Source organism: Artemia franciscana, chromosome 13 (genome assembly GCF_032884065.1).
Source record: "Artemia franciscana chromosome 13, ASM3288406v1, whole genome shotgun sequence".
In the NCBI taxonomy this organism is placed as follows: Eukaryota; Metazoa; Arthropoda; class Branchiopoda; order Anostraca; family Artemiidae; genus Artemia; species Artemia franciscana.
The window spans coordinates 32047946-32066427 of NC_088875.1; the positions used below are offsets into that span (position 1 = coordinate 32047946).

The 18482-nt window shown below is 34.8% G+C and overlaps 1 protein-coding gene across 1 annotated transcript in view; it reads right to left on the reverse strand.

Annotated features, from left to right (window-relative positions):
* The window catches only part of LOC136034804 (uncharacterized), a 55283-nt gene that overhangs the window by 23126 nt on the left and 13675 nt on the right, over positions 1-18482 (reverse strand). The window contains exons 2-5 of the mRNA XM_065716220.1: positions 10194-10295; positions 8820-9064; positions 4138-4266; positions 1555-1704 (exon numbers count right to left, since the gene is read on the reverse strand). Coding sequence (XP_065572292.1) covers positions 1555-1704; positions 4138-4266; positions 8820-9064; positions 10194-10295 — 626 coding nt within the window. The remainder of the gene's footprint in view (positions 1-1554; positions 1705-4137; positions 4267-8819; positions 9065-10193; positions 10296-18482) is intronic.

Below are 18482 nucleotides of genomic sequence, written 5' to 3' on the forward strand. Positions count from 1 at the left end.
TTTTTCTTATTTAATTTCTGAACGCTTTTGAATTAATGCAGGTTTTGATTTTGGGTCACCGTACATAAATAATAAAAAAAATGCACCTTAGCTTTACTTTTTTTGGCTAAATGGATTTCTCAAAGTTTTGATCGAACGATTTTGAGAGAAAAGGGGAGGTGGAGGGGGCCTAGTTGCCCTCAAATTTTTTTGTTACTTAAAAGGGCTACTAGAACTTTCAATTTTATTTTGGAACGTTTTTACTGTTAATAAATATATGTAACTTACAAATTAACTTGCGTAACGAACTTCTATATTCTTATATTTTCATTACGTATATGAGGAGGTTCGCCCCCTCGTCAATACCTCGCTGTTAGCACTTAAGTTCGAATTTTGTTCCGATTCTTTAAGAATGACCCCTTAATCACATTAGAATAAAGCTCTTTTGAAATTACTAAAAATGCTTTAGCGTAAAGAGCAAAGTATTGAGGAGGGGACGAACCCACTCATATACGTTATAATTTCTGTTCGTTTTAAATCTTAATGTTGCTCCTTAATTTCAGTTAGAAAAACTTTTTTTTTAATTTAATTTCTCATAGTTTTTTTTAATAATGCTGGAAAATCCATCACCCCTTCAGTGAATTTCTCTTCCCCTATGATAAATTCCTCCATAGAAAGATCTAATCACGTGCACCCAAAATACCCCCCCCCACCACCAGAAAAAATCCCCCCTGAATACGTCAGGATACTCCCCAATAACCAATACATTACGTTAACACATGGGCAAAGTTCATAACTGGCAGCCCTTCCCACGGGGACTGTGAGGGATTAAGTCGTCCTCAAAGACATAGTTATTAGATTTTTCGGCTATGCTGAACAAAATGGTTATCTCAAAATTTTGATCCGGTGACTTTGAAAAAAATTCAGCGTGGGAGGGGGTCTAGTTGCCCTCCAATTCTTTCGGTCACTTAAAAATGACACTGAAACTTTTAATTTCCGTTACAATGAGCCCTCTCGGGACATTATAGGACCGCTGGCTCGATACAATTACCCCTGGAAAAAAGAAACAACAAATAAACATGCATCCGTGATCTTTCTTCTGACCAAAATACAAAATTCCACATTTTTGCAGATAGGAGCTTGAAACCCCTACAGTAGGGTTCTCTGATATGCTGAATCTGATGGTGTGATTTTCATTAAGATTCTATGACTTTTAGGGGATGTTTCCCCCTTTTTCTAATATAAGGCAAATTTTCTCAGGCTCGTAACTTTCGATGAGTAAGACTAAACTTGATGAAACTTATATATTTAAAATCATCATTAAAATCTGATCTTTTTGACATATATATTGGTATCAAAATTCCGTTTTTTAGAGTTTCGGTTACTATTGAGTCGGGTCGCTCCTTACTACAGTTCGTCACCACGAACTGTTTAAAATCGTATTTATACTACCTTTTCCTTCGAAACTCCAAAAGGCACATCTATACTCAAGAGCATTTTGATTTCTATGCTCTATTTGGAACCCCTTTACTACTTACATACTTTTCTTCATTAGCACAAACAAAACCAACTCACCGACCAACGGTCGACCTCCGAGCAGAAAGCAAGGACTGGCAAGCTGCCATCAAACATAAGTTTGCACTGTGCTGATTTCACAATTAGAAGTGGTTCTGGCAGTTTTTCAACATCAACTATATATCCTAGATGTTCATCTTTATCCATAAACTAAAAAACAAGCAAAAAATTAATAGAGCATTGGGATCTGTTGGTTGTCCGAAAATTGTGATAGAATAAGACATATATGACTTTATGACTTATAACATCAAAAGAAGTCAACATCAATTTTTCTTTCTGTGCTAAATGTATGGCCCCGATGAAATGTCGACCAAGTAGAACTTTAAATCTATTTAAAGTGAAGTAATGACGTAAATTAAAAGACAGCATATTCACACAACTTTCAGAGAATGTTTGGGGAGGGCAAGATGACTCAAAATATTATGTTTAGGAAAAGGGACAAGAGCAAAAAATATTTTTGTCTCCTATGTACTGGTTTATCTGAAGAAAAGGCCGACAAATATTTCTTGAAAGTTTGAAACTCTGTAATATCTGTAAGTCTTCGGGTTAGGGGACCCTTATGCCCAGAAAAAAAAAATGATTTGTCTCGGAATGGGCCCAAAACTTTTTTCTTATAGGCTTGAACTTTTAATACTTTAGTTCAGTCCAGTTACTTTAATCAGTATATTGTCAATCATTTCCAGATAAAAAGGCTAAAACATTCAGGACACACAACGGGGCCTTAAATTTCGTCTCTCCAATGAGCTAGAAAGTTCCTTGGCATATTTTTGGCTTTATCGATTCATACTGTCACAAAGTATGCCAAAAGTTTTTTATCGTATGTAATACGCTTATGACCGACAAGACATATAGAGAGGGTGAGAAAATAAAACATTCCCAAGATTAGATGTATCAATATGTGACACATGAAAAAGGAGCAAATAGGTTTTCATTTCTCAGAGTGGCTAAGGCTTAAAGAAAATACACTGTGGGGAGCACAGTAAAGACAAAATCTGTGAAAAAAAACTTCACATGATGTGCATGATGAAATCTGTTTTGTTTCAAATACGATATTAACTTAATAGGGACGTATACTCGGCCAAACAAACCCAGGAGTAAAAAAGCTTTTTGAAAAGAAAAATTCCATTTGCAAAACCCCAAAATAAACCAAACATTACTTTTCTCTGATGCACGTAAAACATCCGGGTTAAATGCACAGGAGATAGGAAACCTTAACCAGGACGATATATTTTGGGGAAAATTTTTTTTAGCCTGATCTACTCCGAAATTCTAGTTCATATAGACACTTCAATTGAATTTTAGGACCAAGGGAGTCTCAGTTGAGGCTAAAAAATTAAGTGAGGAAATCTGCTTTTAGAGAACCCTTTTTACTAAACAAATTTGTCATGAATATATTTAAAAGACAAACCGTTAAACATATCCATTTTGATAATTTGGATTTGGACAGTCAAATATTCAAGGATGTCTATCAGTTTCATAGAACATAAGATTTTATGAGGCTTTTGAAGTCGTATTAATATCAAGCCAACTTCTCGCCCGTCCAAACTTTTTTAGCAAAACCATCGTTAAAATTGACAGCATAAAAATATAGCTTAATATTTGTCCGAACTTATATCGCATTCCAACATCCACGATCTTAATCAGAAAACCGGAAAATCTTTATAATTATTCCTAAGATCAACATTTTATGTCAATGTTTGAAATAAAACTATGTCAATTAAAAACAAACAGCTAAATTAAGAAAGATGTTTTTCGAAATAAAAATGTTTAAAGAGAAGCAATTAGCCATATTAAAGCTAAAGACGAGCAAAAATAGAGCCACCTAATAATTAAAATTTAAAATTAACGGAAACTAAGATAAAAAGTCTCATTAAACATAAAGATAACATAGACTACTATAGATGAATAAATGTATCCTAAAATGAACAGAAGTTAAAAGGAATAATAAAGTCAAACTGATAACGAGCTTAAATTACCACTACAATTAGCAGAGCCCCCCCCCCCACTTTCTAGAGGCATTTTTGTCAAATAAGAGTATGGTACTGAGGAATGAAAATTGAAGGATTTCCAGGAATTAACATTATTATAAATTAGATAATCAGTAAATTTTCCATATTTCCTTTCATTAATCTTCATTATTATTACATTTTTTCCTCTTGGTTTCGTTGATTTTTTGACAAATAAAACCACATTATAAAAATAGATATCAATTAAACAAAAATGAGATTATAGCTCTTTGGGCGATTTGCTACTCAAAATAAATATATCAATACTTAGAACAATTAGGAAGATGATTTTTTTTTAATTTTTACGTACAACCCTTAGCTGTAATTTCAAGATGCATTGTACTCAACAAATATAATATATGAACTTGAATTATTCAGTCAATTTTCTTGGAAAAAATTCAGATGCAAAACTACTTCGTTCAATCAACTTTCCTTATTTTCTTTACATCTACGTTTCCAGGCTAGTTAATCCATAGCATGGTTTGAGAGAATTATCCTAAACTGGCACACTTAGCCCTACGCAAAATAATGTAGCATTTCAAATATAAAAGGAAAGAAAGCGAAATTACAACCAAACCTGATTCAGATTCAAAACATCCTGAAGGCTGTATAACTTTGTGATATTCTGAGAGCCTTCTGATACCACCAATAAATTAGTTTCAAGGGAAGCGTAACTAATTTTTTCTCCAAACACCGATCGTCTTATCTAGAATTAGATAAATACAATTATGAAACAAATCAGTATATTTTTTTTCTCCAAACACTGATCGTCTTATCTAGAATTAGATAAATACAATTATGAAACAAATCAGTATATTTTTTTTTTCTCCAAACACTGATCGTCTTATCTAGAATTAGATAGGCTATACACAATTATGAAACAAATCAGTATATTTTTTTTTCTCCAAACACTGATCGTCTTATCTAGAATTAGATAAATACAATTATGAAATAAATCAGTATATTTTTTCTCCAAACACTGATCGTCTTTTCTAGAATTAGATAAATACAATTATGAAACAAATCAGTATAACTTTTTTTCTCCAAACACTGATCGTCTTATCTAGAATTAGATAAATGCAATTATGAAACAAATCGGTATATTTTATAAGAGCAAAAAATAAGTTTACCCATTCCACAAGCTATAAGCATCAAGAATCACACTAATATGAATTAAAGAGAAGCAAACTTTGATCCATAGCATTTTTTACTTAACAAACCATTATTATCAATTAAATACCAAAGTTCTGGGAAGTTTGAATCTACTCAATAGAATAGTATATTACACTCTATTAGTGTAAATCATTACAGACAACATAAGTTAATATTGCTTTTTGTCAGCTTGCCACGTCTATACCATCTAGTCATGGAGTCTAAATTTCCATTTTGTTTTTATATTTGCATGGCAATAATACAAAAAAAGAACTATGATTAAAAGTGCACAAGAATTCCGGAGAATTTAGGCTTTTGGGTGGGAGGGAGGGCAAAGCCCCTCTACTTGCATACATGGTTGTTCCATGTCCCTACTCCGTCTTTGGAGTTATTTGTAGGAGTGAAATATATTATTTAGCAATCGAGCCTTGTTCATCAGTAAACCATCTTAACGCTTAGTATAACATATTTAGCTAGATGAAGGGAGCAGGAGACCATATTATCCCTATCATCATATTTATTTGAACGATATCTTAAAAAAATTTTGAAAACTTTTACTAAAGTCTCATGAATCAAGTCATTGCAATGAAGCTTATAGATTGTTTTTTGTGAAAATTCTTCATTTTATGTTTTGTTTATATCTTGACAGATTGCTCAACATTACTGATCGGTTTTTTATAAGAAACGGTTCTTTATAAAGCCTAGTGCTCTTAAGTGAAAGCATATCCATGCGCAACATAGTCTAAATACTATAAGAAAGATGGCAATAAAAATACTAGCAATGTTTGCAATGACACACTGTGTCTCTGTGAAACTGGGAATTGTTGCGCAAAGGAATTCAAAGTATTAAACGGATTAGTCATCACTTCATAGTAAAAAAAAACAAAATGCAAATCTAATAAATCAGCAATCTTTTTTTAAACATTGCAAGAAAGAAGATGTCACTACTAAATCTTTTAGATTAAACACCCACTTTAATATTGAAAATAAAAAGAAATTTAAGGATAAGTTAAGTGTCATAGCTTTAAACTACGTAATTGCCGAAAAAAAAACAGAGACGTTTCAAACTAGTTTTGTCCTGGCCCTTCTATTAAGAACTTTTCATCCAAGACTTTGACTATTCGGTAAGAAGCAATTTTGGCAAAAGGGCCGAAATTTTGCTTTCTTTAATCAGTTCCTTATTCTAAAATAATTTTTATGGCAAGAACTTAGAGCCGAAATTGTGAAACATTTGAACAAATTTAAAAAAAAATGAGAATAGTATCCCCCAGAAATGACGTAGATACCCTAACACTTTTAAAACAAGATAAAGACATTATCATGACCAAAGTTGATAAAGGCAACACAATGCTCATAATGGATAGCAGTGATTATGAACAAAAATGAAAGCCATTATTTCAGATGAGATTACTTCCTAATTCATCAGCTCCTTATTTTAAAATAATTTCTAAGGTGGAGGCTGGTATTATGTCCTCTACTGATAAAGTTGAAGCCCCACAAGAAGTTAGAGCCAAAATTGTGAGACAATTGAACAAATTTGATAAGAAAAAAAAACTGAGAATAGAACCCCCAGAAATGAAGTAAACACCCTTCCACTTTTAAAACAAGATAAAGACCTTATCATCACCGAAGTTGATAAAGACAAAACAATCGTCATAATGGATAGCAGTGATTATAAACAAAAAAAATGAAAGTCTTTATCTCAGATGAGATTACTTACAAAAAACTGGGTTTTGATCCCACAGAAAAATACACGAAAGAAACCCGACATGAATTGGAAGTGCTCGAAAGCAACTTACAAATAAACCCTTAATTTTATAATAAATTTTTCTCTAGAGGTTGTTCAGCACCAAAAATGTATGGTTTGCTTAAGATCCACAAGAATTTTCTTCGCCCTATTGTGTCAACTATTTATTCGCCAGTTTCTAAATTAGGAAAATGGTTGTAAACAGCGTTTCGTCCGCTTTTGGGGACTCAGAGATCATATTTAAAAAAATTCAATTGATGCTGAAAACAAATTAAAAAATCGCCAAAGAGACGAAAATACAATTCTTTGTAGTTTTCATGTTGTATCTATGTACACAAATTGTGAAGTAAAAAAAAATCCGTAAATTATTATTTAAAAATAGATTACAAAAATATTTTGAATTGATACAAGATGTAACTTTGGCAAGCATGGACATAATGCCACATTTACCTCTCACTTAATCAGACTATCTGTCTTGGCTTTTTTTATAATTAGCCATGGCTTGATGCCCACAACTACTTGATCTTAATTCAAAATCAAGTCATTATGAAATCGGTCTCGTTGGTAAACAAGTATTCTTTTTATTTTGGTTTTAGAGGAGAATTTTATCAACAGGTCTTCGGTTTAGTAATGGGCATTCCTTTAAGTCCAATCCTGGCTAATTTATTTTTGGATTCTATAGAAATGTCCGCTATTCACTGTTTTTGTTTGTCTCCTTGTTCTGGGGTAGTTTTATATTTTTGGGAACATGGTTTGGATTCCTTAAATTTGTTTCTTGACCATTTAAACAGGTTTTACAAAAATATCAAATTTACACTAGTGCTCACCCTTTTTAGAAATTTTATTAAGAAAAAGCGATAATGGTTGACTTTTTTCAATTTATAGAAAACCAGCTCAGAATGACAGGTATTTAAATTTTTGTTCATATCACCCAATTTTAGTAAAAAAGGGAGAAGTCATATCATTGGTTGATAGAGTTTTTAAAATTGGCTCCCCGGAGTATATTGATAGCGAACTACTCTATTTGAGGGACATTTTATTTTGCAACGGGCATAATTTGTAAATGAAATAATAAAGAAAAGACAGGTTAAGCATGAAAAAGGTAATAAAAAAGAAGGTTCTCAACTTTTGGACACTCCAATTTCCAATAGATATGTTTCATTACCTTACATACCAGTTCTTGGGGAGAAAATTAAACGGACTTTTTTGAAAAATAATATATCAACTTGTTTTAGATCAATCAGACCATTGAGCAGCTGAAAAAGATTAACAGCTTGGCAGGTAGAGTGTATAGCCTTCCTTGCTCTTGCGGAAAATTTTCGTCGGTCGAAAATACCAGCAATTTGTGGAACGTTCTATTGAGCACCGGAATTCAATAAATAATGCTCTAAAATTTACAAAACCTCCAGAAAGTTGCACTTCAGCTTTAGCAGAACATATATTTTTTAATTCTGACCGTTTTGTGCAGTTCAATGAGGCTACAGCCATTCACAGCATTCCCTGCTCTTGGGGAAAATTTTACGTCGATCGGACATACCAGCAGTTTGTGAAACGTTTTATTGAGCATCATAGTTCTATCAGAATTCTGATTGATAAAGGTTTCACTCTTTATCATTGGTTTCAATAAAACATAAAGGTATCATTGAAACCAATGATAAAGGTTTCACTCAATGGGCTCTTGAAGCATTAGAAATAAAAAAAAACACCTTTTTGCCAGTTTATCAATTAATAGAGATACAGGCAATACAAATATTGATCTTATTTATTTATGCAAAATGTCCCAGGGGTTAGTTCAAGTAACAAACCTAAGCGAATAGCAGCATCAAAAGCTTTGTAGAAAATTACGTCCCCATAATATCTTCCTATACCATTTATTATTTTAAAGTTTTTAATCCAGTGACTTTTGGTTAGGGTGAAGATAGCTACAAATTGTAAATGTTAAGTAATTGTACAATATATATTTTAGGTTAGTCTATTTTAGTTTTATATATTTTTTACTTTTTTGACGCTGAAGACGCCATGTTGGATAGGGGCGAAATATTCGTTTGATTTTTGTTGTTTTTCTTCGTTTTCATTTACTGGCCATAGACCCGTTTGTCGTCTATATATTCATTTCTTTCTGCTTTCTGTTTTATTCAGCTTGTTATCCCGCTGAAGACAGCTGTGGTATATATAGCTGAAACACCCGCTTAGGGGTATTCACTGCTTTCACAAATCTCCTTGTTATATTCTCTTGTTTTGTATGATGCACCATTTACAACGTATTAAATAAAAAGGCACATGCTTTAAAAAGGAGCTGAATTGAATATTCGAAACAGAAAAGCAAAAAAACGAAAAGAAAATTAAATAATATAACTCACCTTTAAGTTGTAGGCTGGATTCATAGTTGAAGTATCAAAGCACGCAAAAACTCTAAATAAATCTTGTTTTGTATACATTTTTGATGCAAAATAAAGAAACTCTTCATTGGCATCTAAATGCATGTAAAGAAAATTGTAATTGCAGCCAAGATACACGTGTTCCATCCACCGTCCGCTGATCAGATCAACAAAGTTCAGGGTATTTGGTTTAGTAAGGGCAAGAAAAAAAGGCTTCTTTACACATCCTAAATTAAAATAAAAAATGTTAGATACAGCCAAGGGTTTTGAATGTTGTTGATGTTATGACATAAAAACACACTACTCGAAACAGAGATCAATAAAAGAGATCAAAATAAAAAAGAGGTATTTAAAAAATCTTGGAAGATATTTTTTCAAATGAAAATAGCAGAATAGTACTTTCACGGATGTTAGAGGGGAGGTCATTGCTAGGAGACTGTTATTGTTACAGGAGACTGTTGCTAGTTATTACTCTGTCGTGCGGAGTCATCTTATTCGCATGGTAATATTTGAAGTTATCCAGATATTTAAAACTGCAACTGTAGCAGAGACTACCTAATTTATCATTCTGTTTTGCGTATTCGTGGTATTTGCATTGCTAGTAGAAATTCTAGACTTGAAGTCGAAACTTTCGTATTCCTAAGTTTGTTGCTTTTTCGTTTTGTCCACTTTTTTGTGTTTAAAACATTACACCTGTCTTCAGCTATATTTTCATTTGCTAATTCTGTAGAAATTATTTATGTATCTGACAAGACTTAACTGACCACATTACTTTTATTCAACTAAATGAACCCATTCCTTTTAAACCCTCCTTTGCATGCTCCTGATGAAAAAAAAAGCTGAGTGGCAAATTTTCTTCAGTAGAGCGTTTCAAAAGATGGCTCTTCTATAAAACTAAGAGCTATGATTGGTTTTAAGGGTTGAAACTTCATTTGTTTCATTCGACTACCAAATGACTATAAAACATTTTAAAAAACATCTTTAAAAAAAACATTTTTATCTCCAGAATGAACTAATATATACAAGAAACATTTCTACAACCCACAAATCTTCTCTCACGAGTTGTTATCCCATTCCAAAAGAGCATCATAAAAAAAAATAAATAAATAAAATGACTACAAAACAAGGTAATAATAGCAACAAAACAGAATCTTCAGAACAAAATGGAATAGTTGTAAGAAAAATAGTAAGTAACAAATAACATTTTGATTTTATTGAATGTGCGTAATAAACAGTTTAAGAAACTTCATAAAGCAAGACTTATTCCATGCATAGATAAAAACATCCTATTATTATTATTATAAGATGAATAATTTACAACTGGAATCCAAATAAAACATTACTAATGAGAAGTACCTGGGCTTCCATAGGATAACAACCCAAAATCTGAATCATAGAGTTTTGGCAGCCTTGGAGCAATTGACAGCACAGCGCCTTCTATGGCCGAACAAACCTTTACTAGAAATACAAATCATAATTTAGAAGTTGCCATAACAAATTGCTTTTGGAATTTATAACTATTGTCATCTACAAAGTGCCTTAATTTAAAAAAAAATTGTAATCACACTCTTTGGCCCAAAATCAAAAAACTAAACTACTTTACTGGCCACATATATACAAGCCAAGCTGATTCATAGCACACAATATAATACAAGCAAATATGACACACAAAAGCAAAAAAGGGATTTTTTTTTTTTTTTTTTTTTTTTTTAGTTCGACCTTGTTCATAGTAGCGAGTAATAAGTCAAGAGCAACTTGTGCCAGTAAAAGAAACAAGAGCTAAGAGCTCATATGGCACTTGTGACGAGGCCGAAAGAGCCAAGAGCTCATATGGTATGAGCTCTAGCAAAATTCTAAGAATCAATAGATTGATTTAAAAGGAAAATCAGAGGCTTAATACCGGTCGGGATTTAAAATAAGAGCTCAGAGTCACGAGGTCCTTCTAAATATCAATATTCATTAAAATCCGATCACTCACTCGTAAGTTATAAATACCTCATTTTTTCTAATTTTTCCCCTCCCTTCCCTCCCTTTCCCCCCAGATGGTCGAATCGGGGAAAACGACTTTATCAAGTCAATTTGTGCAGCTCCCTGATACCCCTACCAATTGTCATCGTCCTAGCACGTCCAGATGCACCAAACTCACCAAAGCACTGAACCCCAACCGCTAACTCCCCCAAAGAGAGCGGATACAGTGCGGTTACGTCAATCACGTATCTACGACATTTGCTTATTCTACTCACCAAGTTTCATCCCGATTTCTCCACTCTAAGCGTTTTCCAAGATTTCCGGTTTCCCCCTCCAACTCCAACCAATGTCACAGATCTGGTCGGGATTCGAAATAAGAGCTCTGAGACACGTGTTCCTTCAAAATATCAAATTTCATTAAGATCTGGTCACCCGTTCTTAAGTGACAAATAACCCACTTTTTCCAATTTTTCCAAATTAACACCTCCCCCCCAGCTCCCCCAAAGAGAACGGATCCGTTCCATTCCAATTATGTCAATCACGTATCTATACCTTGTGTTTATTCTTCCCATCAAGTTTCATCCCGAATCTCTCCACTCTATGCGTTTTCCAAGATTTCCGGTTTCCCCCTCCGACTCCACCCAATGTCACAGATCTGGTCGGGATTCAAAATAAGAGCTCTGAGACACGTGTTCCTTCAAAATATCAAATTTCATTAAGATCTGGTCACCCGTTCTTAAGTGAAAAATACCCCACTTTTTCTAATTTTTCCAAATTAACACCTCCCCCCAGCTCCCCTAAAGAGAACAGATCCGTTCCATTCCAATTATGTCAATCACGTATCTATAGCTTGTGTTTATTCTTCCCATCAAGTTTCATCCCGAATCTCTCCACTCTATGCGTTTTCCAAGATTTCCGGTTTCCAAGATTTCTGTTCCCCCCCCTCCAACCCCCAATGTCCCCGGATCCAATTTGAATTGAAAATGGAGCACCTGAGACATAAGATTCTTCTATATATCAAGTTTCATTAAGATCCGATCACCCATTCGTAAGATAAAGATACCTCAATTTTCACGTTTTCCAAGAATTCCGGTTTCCCCCTCCAACTCCCCCCAATGTCAACGGATCTGGTCGGAATTTAAAATGAGAGCTTTAAATCACAAGATCCTTATAAATACCAAGTTTCATTAAGATTTGATCACCCGTTAGTAAGTTACAAATACTTCATTTTTTCTAATTTTTCTAAATTAAACACACACAACCCAATTCCACAAAAAGAGATCGGATCCGATCCGGTTATGCCAGTCATGTATCTTGGACTTGTTTTTATTCTTCCCACAAAGTTTCATCTTGATCTCTCCGCTTTAAGTGTTTTCCAAGATTTCCGGTTCCCCTCCAACCCCCTCCCCGACGCTGGATCCGGTCGAGATTTAAAATAAAGATCTGAGTTATGAGCTCCTTCTAAATATGAAATTTCATTAAGATCCGATCACTCCTTCATAAGTTAAAAATATCTCATTTTTTCTAATTTTTCATAATCAACCCTCCCCCTTATGGCACTTGGTATCAACTTGGTAGATACGAGGTACCATAAAAACACAAAAAATATAAGTGTAAAAACAATATAGGCAATGTCCTACATCAAAAGGGCTCACTTTTTGTGCTGATTTGAAATGAGTGAAATTTATAGACTGAAATTACCTATCAATTACTAGCATACAAAAATCTATAACTTCGTGATAAAAGGATAAACACCTCCAAAAGAGGCAAACATTTGACAAATTTACATCTTCTTATGAAGTGTGTCTAAAAACACTAGGGCAAATATTCCAGCCCCCTGACCAAAACAGGGAAATTTGCAGAGCTTTCATCTGTTACCTATATCACAAGATGTTTTATGATCTCCTTTTCTAGCTGAATAGCAAACTTAATAATGTTAAAGCCATGCATGCACAACTCTTCCGTAAAATTCTTAAAATCTTTGTATAGACACTCTTTGTTTAATGTTCTGGTTAACTTCTAATTGTGGTCTCATTAGGACAACTCTTGATGTGAGTTTTAGGCAGTTCTTTTTTCACATAATCTCTCAGTTCCTGAATTTGGCTCTCCGAAATGCTGGGGCCTTTCAACATAAAAGCATTATGCACTATGATTTTCAATCAAGAGTTTTAAGAAAGCATAAGCTATATTACAAAACCCAAATGCATAACTGCAAAAGAGGCTGGGAGGTATTAGATGCCGTTAGTTCTTTGCTCCCAACGTCCTAATCTAGTGTGACCTGCCACCTTCAATTGGATTTGCGTTTTTTTCTTAAATAATATTTAGGGAGGGAGATGCAAAAAAAAATTATGAACTGGTAACAATTGGGTCTCCTGATTTCCCTGCATCCAGCATATTTCTACTCAGGAATTACTTAAATTCTATAATCACTGCCATTTCATGCTTCTTCACTAATCTACTTAACCACCAATATAACTTTAGAATCATAAGAAACAAACTACTACTACTACTAACAACTCACCAGAGCACCAAGCCGCCTGTGGCCAACACAGCAACACCGACACCTCCTGCATCCCAATCTATTCAAAAGCCCCCTTTCTACACCCTCCCAGGAAGCTCCCATATCCTTTAAATCTTTCTTTATGACATCCTCCCATACAAGAAGAGGACGACCTGTTTTCCGTTTAGCCTTAGACGGTTGGTCGAAAAGGATAATTTTTGGCAATCTGTCATCCTTCCTCCGCACAACGAGCTCTGAATTTCTCAACCTTTCTTTCACTATAGCTCTTCCTCCATCCCAATCTATTCAAAGCCTCCCTTTTTACACCCTCCCAGGACGTTCCCGTTTCCTTTAAATCTTTCCTTATGACGTCCTCCCTCCCAAGACGAGGAAGACCTGCTTTCCGTTTAGCCCTAGACTGTTGGCCAAAAAGGACAATCTTTCATCCGCACAACTTGCCCTAGCTACCTCAACCTTTCTTTCATTATAGCTCCAAAAAGCAGGATTTAACCATATTTTTGTACAGCCAACTGTTTAAAATCCGGCCATTATTCTTTAGAGCCATATTTGATGACCGTCATCACTGTAGCTTTTAATATTCTACTCTTGGTTTGCAGACTTATCTTCCTATTCTTCCAAACTTATTTTAACTGTGAAAAAACATCCTAAGCCTTGGCTGTTCTGCTCTTAACATTTTCACTGCTCCCACCGTTATTACTAATAATACTACCAAGGTAAGTGAAGCTGCCCACCTGATCAATCTTTTCGTTACCTAGCGTCACCTTTTCATCTCCAGTTATTCCTAGCCTTAATGAATTAGTTTTCTTAACATTAATTTTCAAATCCATTCTAGCACCCTGAACTCGCAAAACCTCTAAAAGTTCATTCATTTTGCTCACACTTTCGTCAAGGATGCTTAAATCATCAGAATAATCTGAGTCCAGGAGAGTTTTTCCTCCCCGTCTGATTCTGTTTCGATTTCATTTGATCCCATTGCCTTTCTTGTGTCCCTTAAGACAATTTCCATCAAAATGATCCATATAAATGGGGAAAGAACACAACCCTGCTTAGCTCCTGATTTAATACAAAATTAGATACTAACCTCATTTTCCACCTTAACCCCAACAGAGATACTCTCGTATATAGCACTAACCACTTTAAACTATTTGTCTGGTATACCATACAAGGATAAGACCTTTGCTAAAGCTCTTCTATAAACAGAATCGAAGACTCGCTCATAAGCTATAAAACTAAGGAAAAAAGGCATTTAACAACTCAGGCACTTTTCAATTATTAACCTAAGAGTTAAAATTTAGTCGACACGTAATCTACCTTTTATAAAACCGTACTGCTCTTATCTTAAAACTTTGTCTACAGCATCTCTCAGTCGAAAAAGTATCATATTACTAAGAAATTTGAAACCTACAGAGACCAGACTAATACCTCGATAATTACCACATACACTCTTATCATCTTTCTTATACAGTGGTTTAATTAAGATTTTACTAAAATCGTTAGGTTCTTCCCCTTTTTCAAAAATCATATTCATCATCTTCAGTAGCTTATTTCTAACCTCAGAGCCACCATATTTAAGAAACTCATTTACCATATTATCAGCACCTGGAGCCTTATTATTTTGTAATTCTTTTATCACTGTCGCTAATTCTTACTTCACATCCAAGGTATCACAAACTTTTTCATTTTCCTCTAAACCTTTTCCTTCAACTCCATCTCAGTTTAGCTCATTCTCAAAAAGTTTTGTCCATCTCTCTTTAACTCTCTCCGTATCAATAATTGTGGCGCCCTTCCTATCTTTAACTGGGACAAGTCCGGACTGACCACTCCCTCTCAATTTATTAACATGCCAGTACAATATTTTACAACTATGCTGGCTAGCTGCATCTTCCAGATCCTCGGCAGTTTTATCCATGACCTCCACTTCACACCTCCTTAGTAAATATTTTAACGTTTTCTACTTTCTTTACATTCCTTTTGTTTTCATATGATCTATTACTCAGATAAATCTTGTACAAGCCTAGTGTGCATAACGTAAGTTACCACACGGTAAGTTACAACAGGATAATTTACCGGGTAACGGTTAGTTTTAGATCAAACCCAAATACATAATTGCAGAAGAGGCTGGGAGTCGTTACATATGGTTAGCTCTTTGCTCCCAACGTCCTAATCTAGTGTGACCTGCCACCTTCAATTGGATTTGTGTTTTGTTTTTTTTTTTTAAGTAATATTTAGGAAGGGAGGTTCAAAAGGAACTGGTAACAATTGGGTCTCCTGATTTCCCTGCATCCAGCATATTTCTACTCAGGAATTACTTACATTCTTTAATCACTGTCATTTCATGCTTTTTCACTAATCTACTTAACCACCAATATAACTTTAAAATCATTTCTTTCTTGTACAGGGGTTTAATTAAGGTTTTCCTAAAATTGTTAGGTACTTCCTCTTCTTCGGAAATCATATTCATAATCTTCAGTAGCTTATTTCTAACCTCAGAGCCACCAGATTTAAGAAACTCATTTACTACACTATCAGCACCTATAGCCTTATTATTTTTCAATCAAAATTACCAGTAAGTTTCCAAAGTGGTAAGTTTAAGTTTTTGATCAACAAAAATGTTCTAAACTGAAACAAATCTTTCCCTAAGAGAGCTACAACTTCAAAAAATCGACTGTAAAAAATTTCATTTATCAGATTCAATGCATGAGTCATACCCCTTTGAGCGTATGCTGATATCGCTCTGTTGGACTAACTCTTTGTCATTTCCTGCCTGAAAAAAAAAAAAAAAAAATGGGATACGCGATGAGTCAGTCAGTCTGAATCAATAAGACTTTCATAGCAGAGGCCAATTTAATTTGGAGAGTTTTTGACTTTTGACTCAAATCTTTTGACTGGCTATTTTTTACTATAGAACAAATAATCAGTGAGTTATATATCCGGCTATAATACGGGTAGTAAGGCCTATTAATAAAAAACATTGCCGTCAAATCTCTTCTAATCTAACATTACGATGGTGACACAGCAGTAACTAGTGTCCAAACATAAATCTTTCCCATCACCCCACTAGATTCTTATTAATATCTGGATGAAGCATCGTTATAAGGAGGTTTCCACAAAATCAAATTGAATCTTGGTTTACAACTGAATACTTGTGCTGACCTTCGCCAATGTTTTGACTTTTTATCTTATTTTATGATCTTAGCCATTCTGGCTCAATATCTTCAGTTGTTCTCCATGCTCTTTATCCGTCCATCACTGCAAATATTTATCAAATACGTTTAACGATTTATTGCATTTATCAGTATCGGGTAAAAAGAAACACGCACATTTGACTTTTGATTTTTTAAACTGCTATTGTTACCAGCTTGTATTTTGCTTGGTTGACCCTGTCAAAAAAGGGTGGCTACATAAAGAAACCATTGTTAATGATAATCGTGTTACCACAGCTTTCTTCGAGCAATGCGGCTGTTCATTAGTCAAAATACTTGTCGCCAAAAGTATCACCTTGCGCTGTGAAAAGCCACCAATTGACATTCGTGAATATTATGATGTACAGAAATCATCCATCCATAAGAAATTCTCTGCTGCAGCAAAGAAGTGCATGAAGAAGGAGTCGCGTGAAAGAGGCAATGGCTCAGAATCTAAGGATATCGGCACTGATTCCAACAGTTGTAACGAGGGTGGCTCTAATCAAGTTCCAGTACTTTCAAACGCTTTGGCTGGAACATCATCGCTTCCCCAGTACTTCTGGCTCTTCTGTTCCGACTCCTCTTGTTTGTTCAAATTCCCTCCCTCTTCTTTAGGTAACCAAAGTGGCGGAGCATCCAAAACTTACGTGTATCCAAAAGTGATCATAGAACAACAGGAAGTCTGCGACAAAGCTTGGGCTTGTGCATATTATGCATGCAATATACCATTTGCTGTGATCAAAAATGAATATTTTACAGAGACAATAAGAGCTAAAAATCCAGCTAAGAAGGAAATTTCGGATCACAAAGTGCAAATAAAGTATCTGGGTGAATGCTTTGCTGAAAACACGCTTGACATTAAACTAGAAATTCAGAACTGCAAAACAGCCAAAACTCTTAGTTCAAATGAATAGTCTCCCTTGAGTCAGTAGAAACTGGCAACAAGCGGCACACTGCACAGTTGGTAGCTGATGAACTAGAACGAGCTGCTAAAGTTTGGTGCCTTCCTATGACTGGACTTGCTTCGTGTGTAATTCCGTACTTCAATTTACTACAGCGGCATTTACAGGAGGCTGTACTATTTTTGCCAGTCTCAAAGGCCGAGGAAAGGAAAATCTACAATTACCTTGAAAAAAGGAGGATACTTGCATATGATCCCGCCCTGGCTGCAGCTATTCTACTTGATCCGCTTTTTGGTGTAAACTCACTGGGTCAGGATTAGTTTATGGATGCAGTAGGGTCGAGTCAATGAGCTTGCTAAATTTTCATACCAATTTTGGAAGGATGGAGATTCATTTCACGAAAGATCTGAAGCTAACTTCGTCGGGGTCTTGAACATAGAACTCTGTAGCTACATCTGCAAAAGTGGTCCATTTTCCAAATCAGTGTACTTGGAGACTGCAAAAGCTGTCGAATTGTTAGTTTTTTGGTGAGCTTTTTTTTTGCGAAGTTGGTCCTTATGGGAGTTGTTGTGAAAATATCGACAATTTGTGGTATGGTAGTCTCCTGCAACAGACTTTGGTCAGGTTATGAACTAGTAAAGACCAACCATAGAAACCATATCATGCATAAAACAGCAAACAAAATTCTAATGGTCTGTCAGTCACAATAAAGAATAGCAAAAAAATAAGAATCGCCATACAGCTACCAAAAATGCCTAAAAATTGACGTGAAAGGCTGGAAGGGATGTTCACGCTGCCATCATGTCTTTCTATCAATAGTTCACTGCCACGTGATAGTGGAGATGGCCTAGTGGAAGATGATCTGCCAGACATAGCGTTTGAAGATACACTAGATGAGAAGGAGAAGGACCAGCTACAGGAGCTTTAGCTTATCTCTTATTATCTCTAATAAAGAATTATCTGTAGCCTAAAGTGCAATGTTTTATAATTTTTTCCCCTGTGTAAATGAAGTAGGAAATAAACAAACAAAACGATGCAAAAATAATATTTTTCCCTATCAATCTGTCAGAGA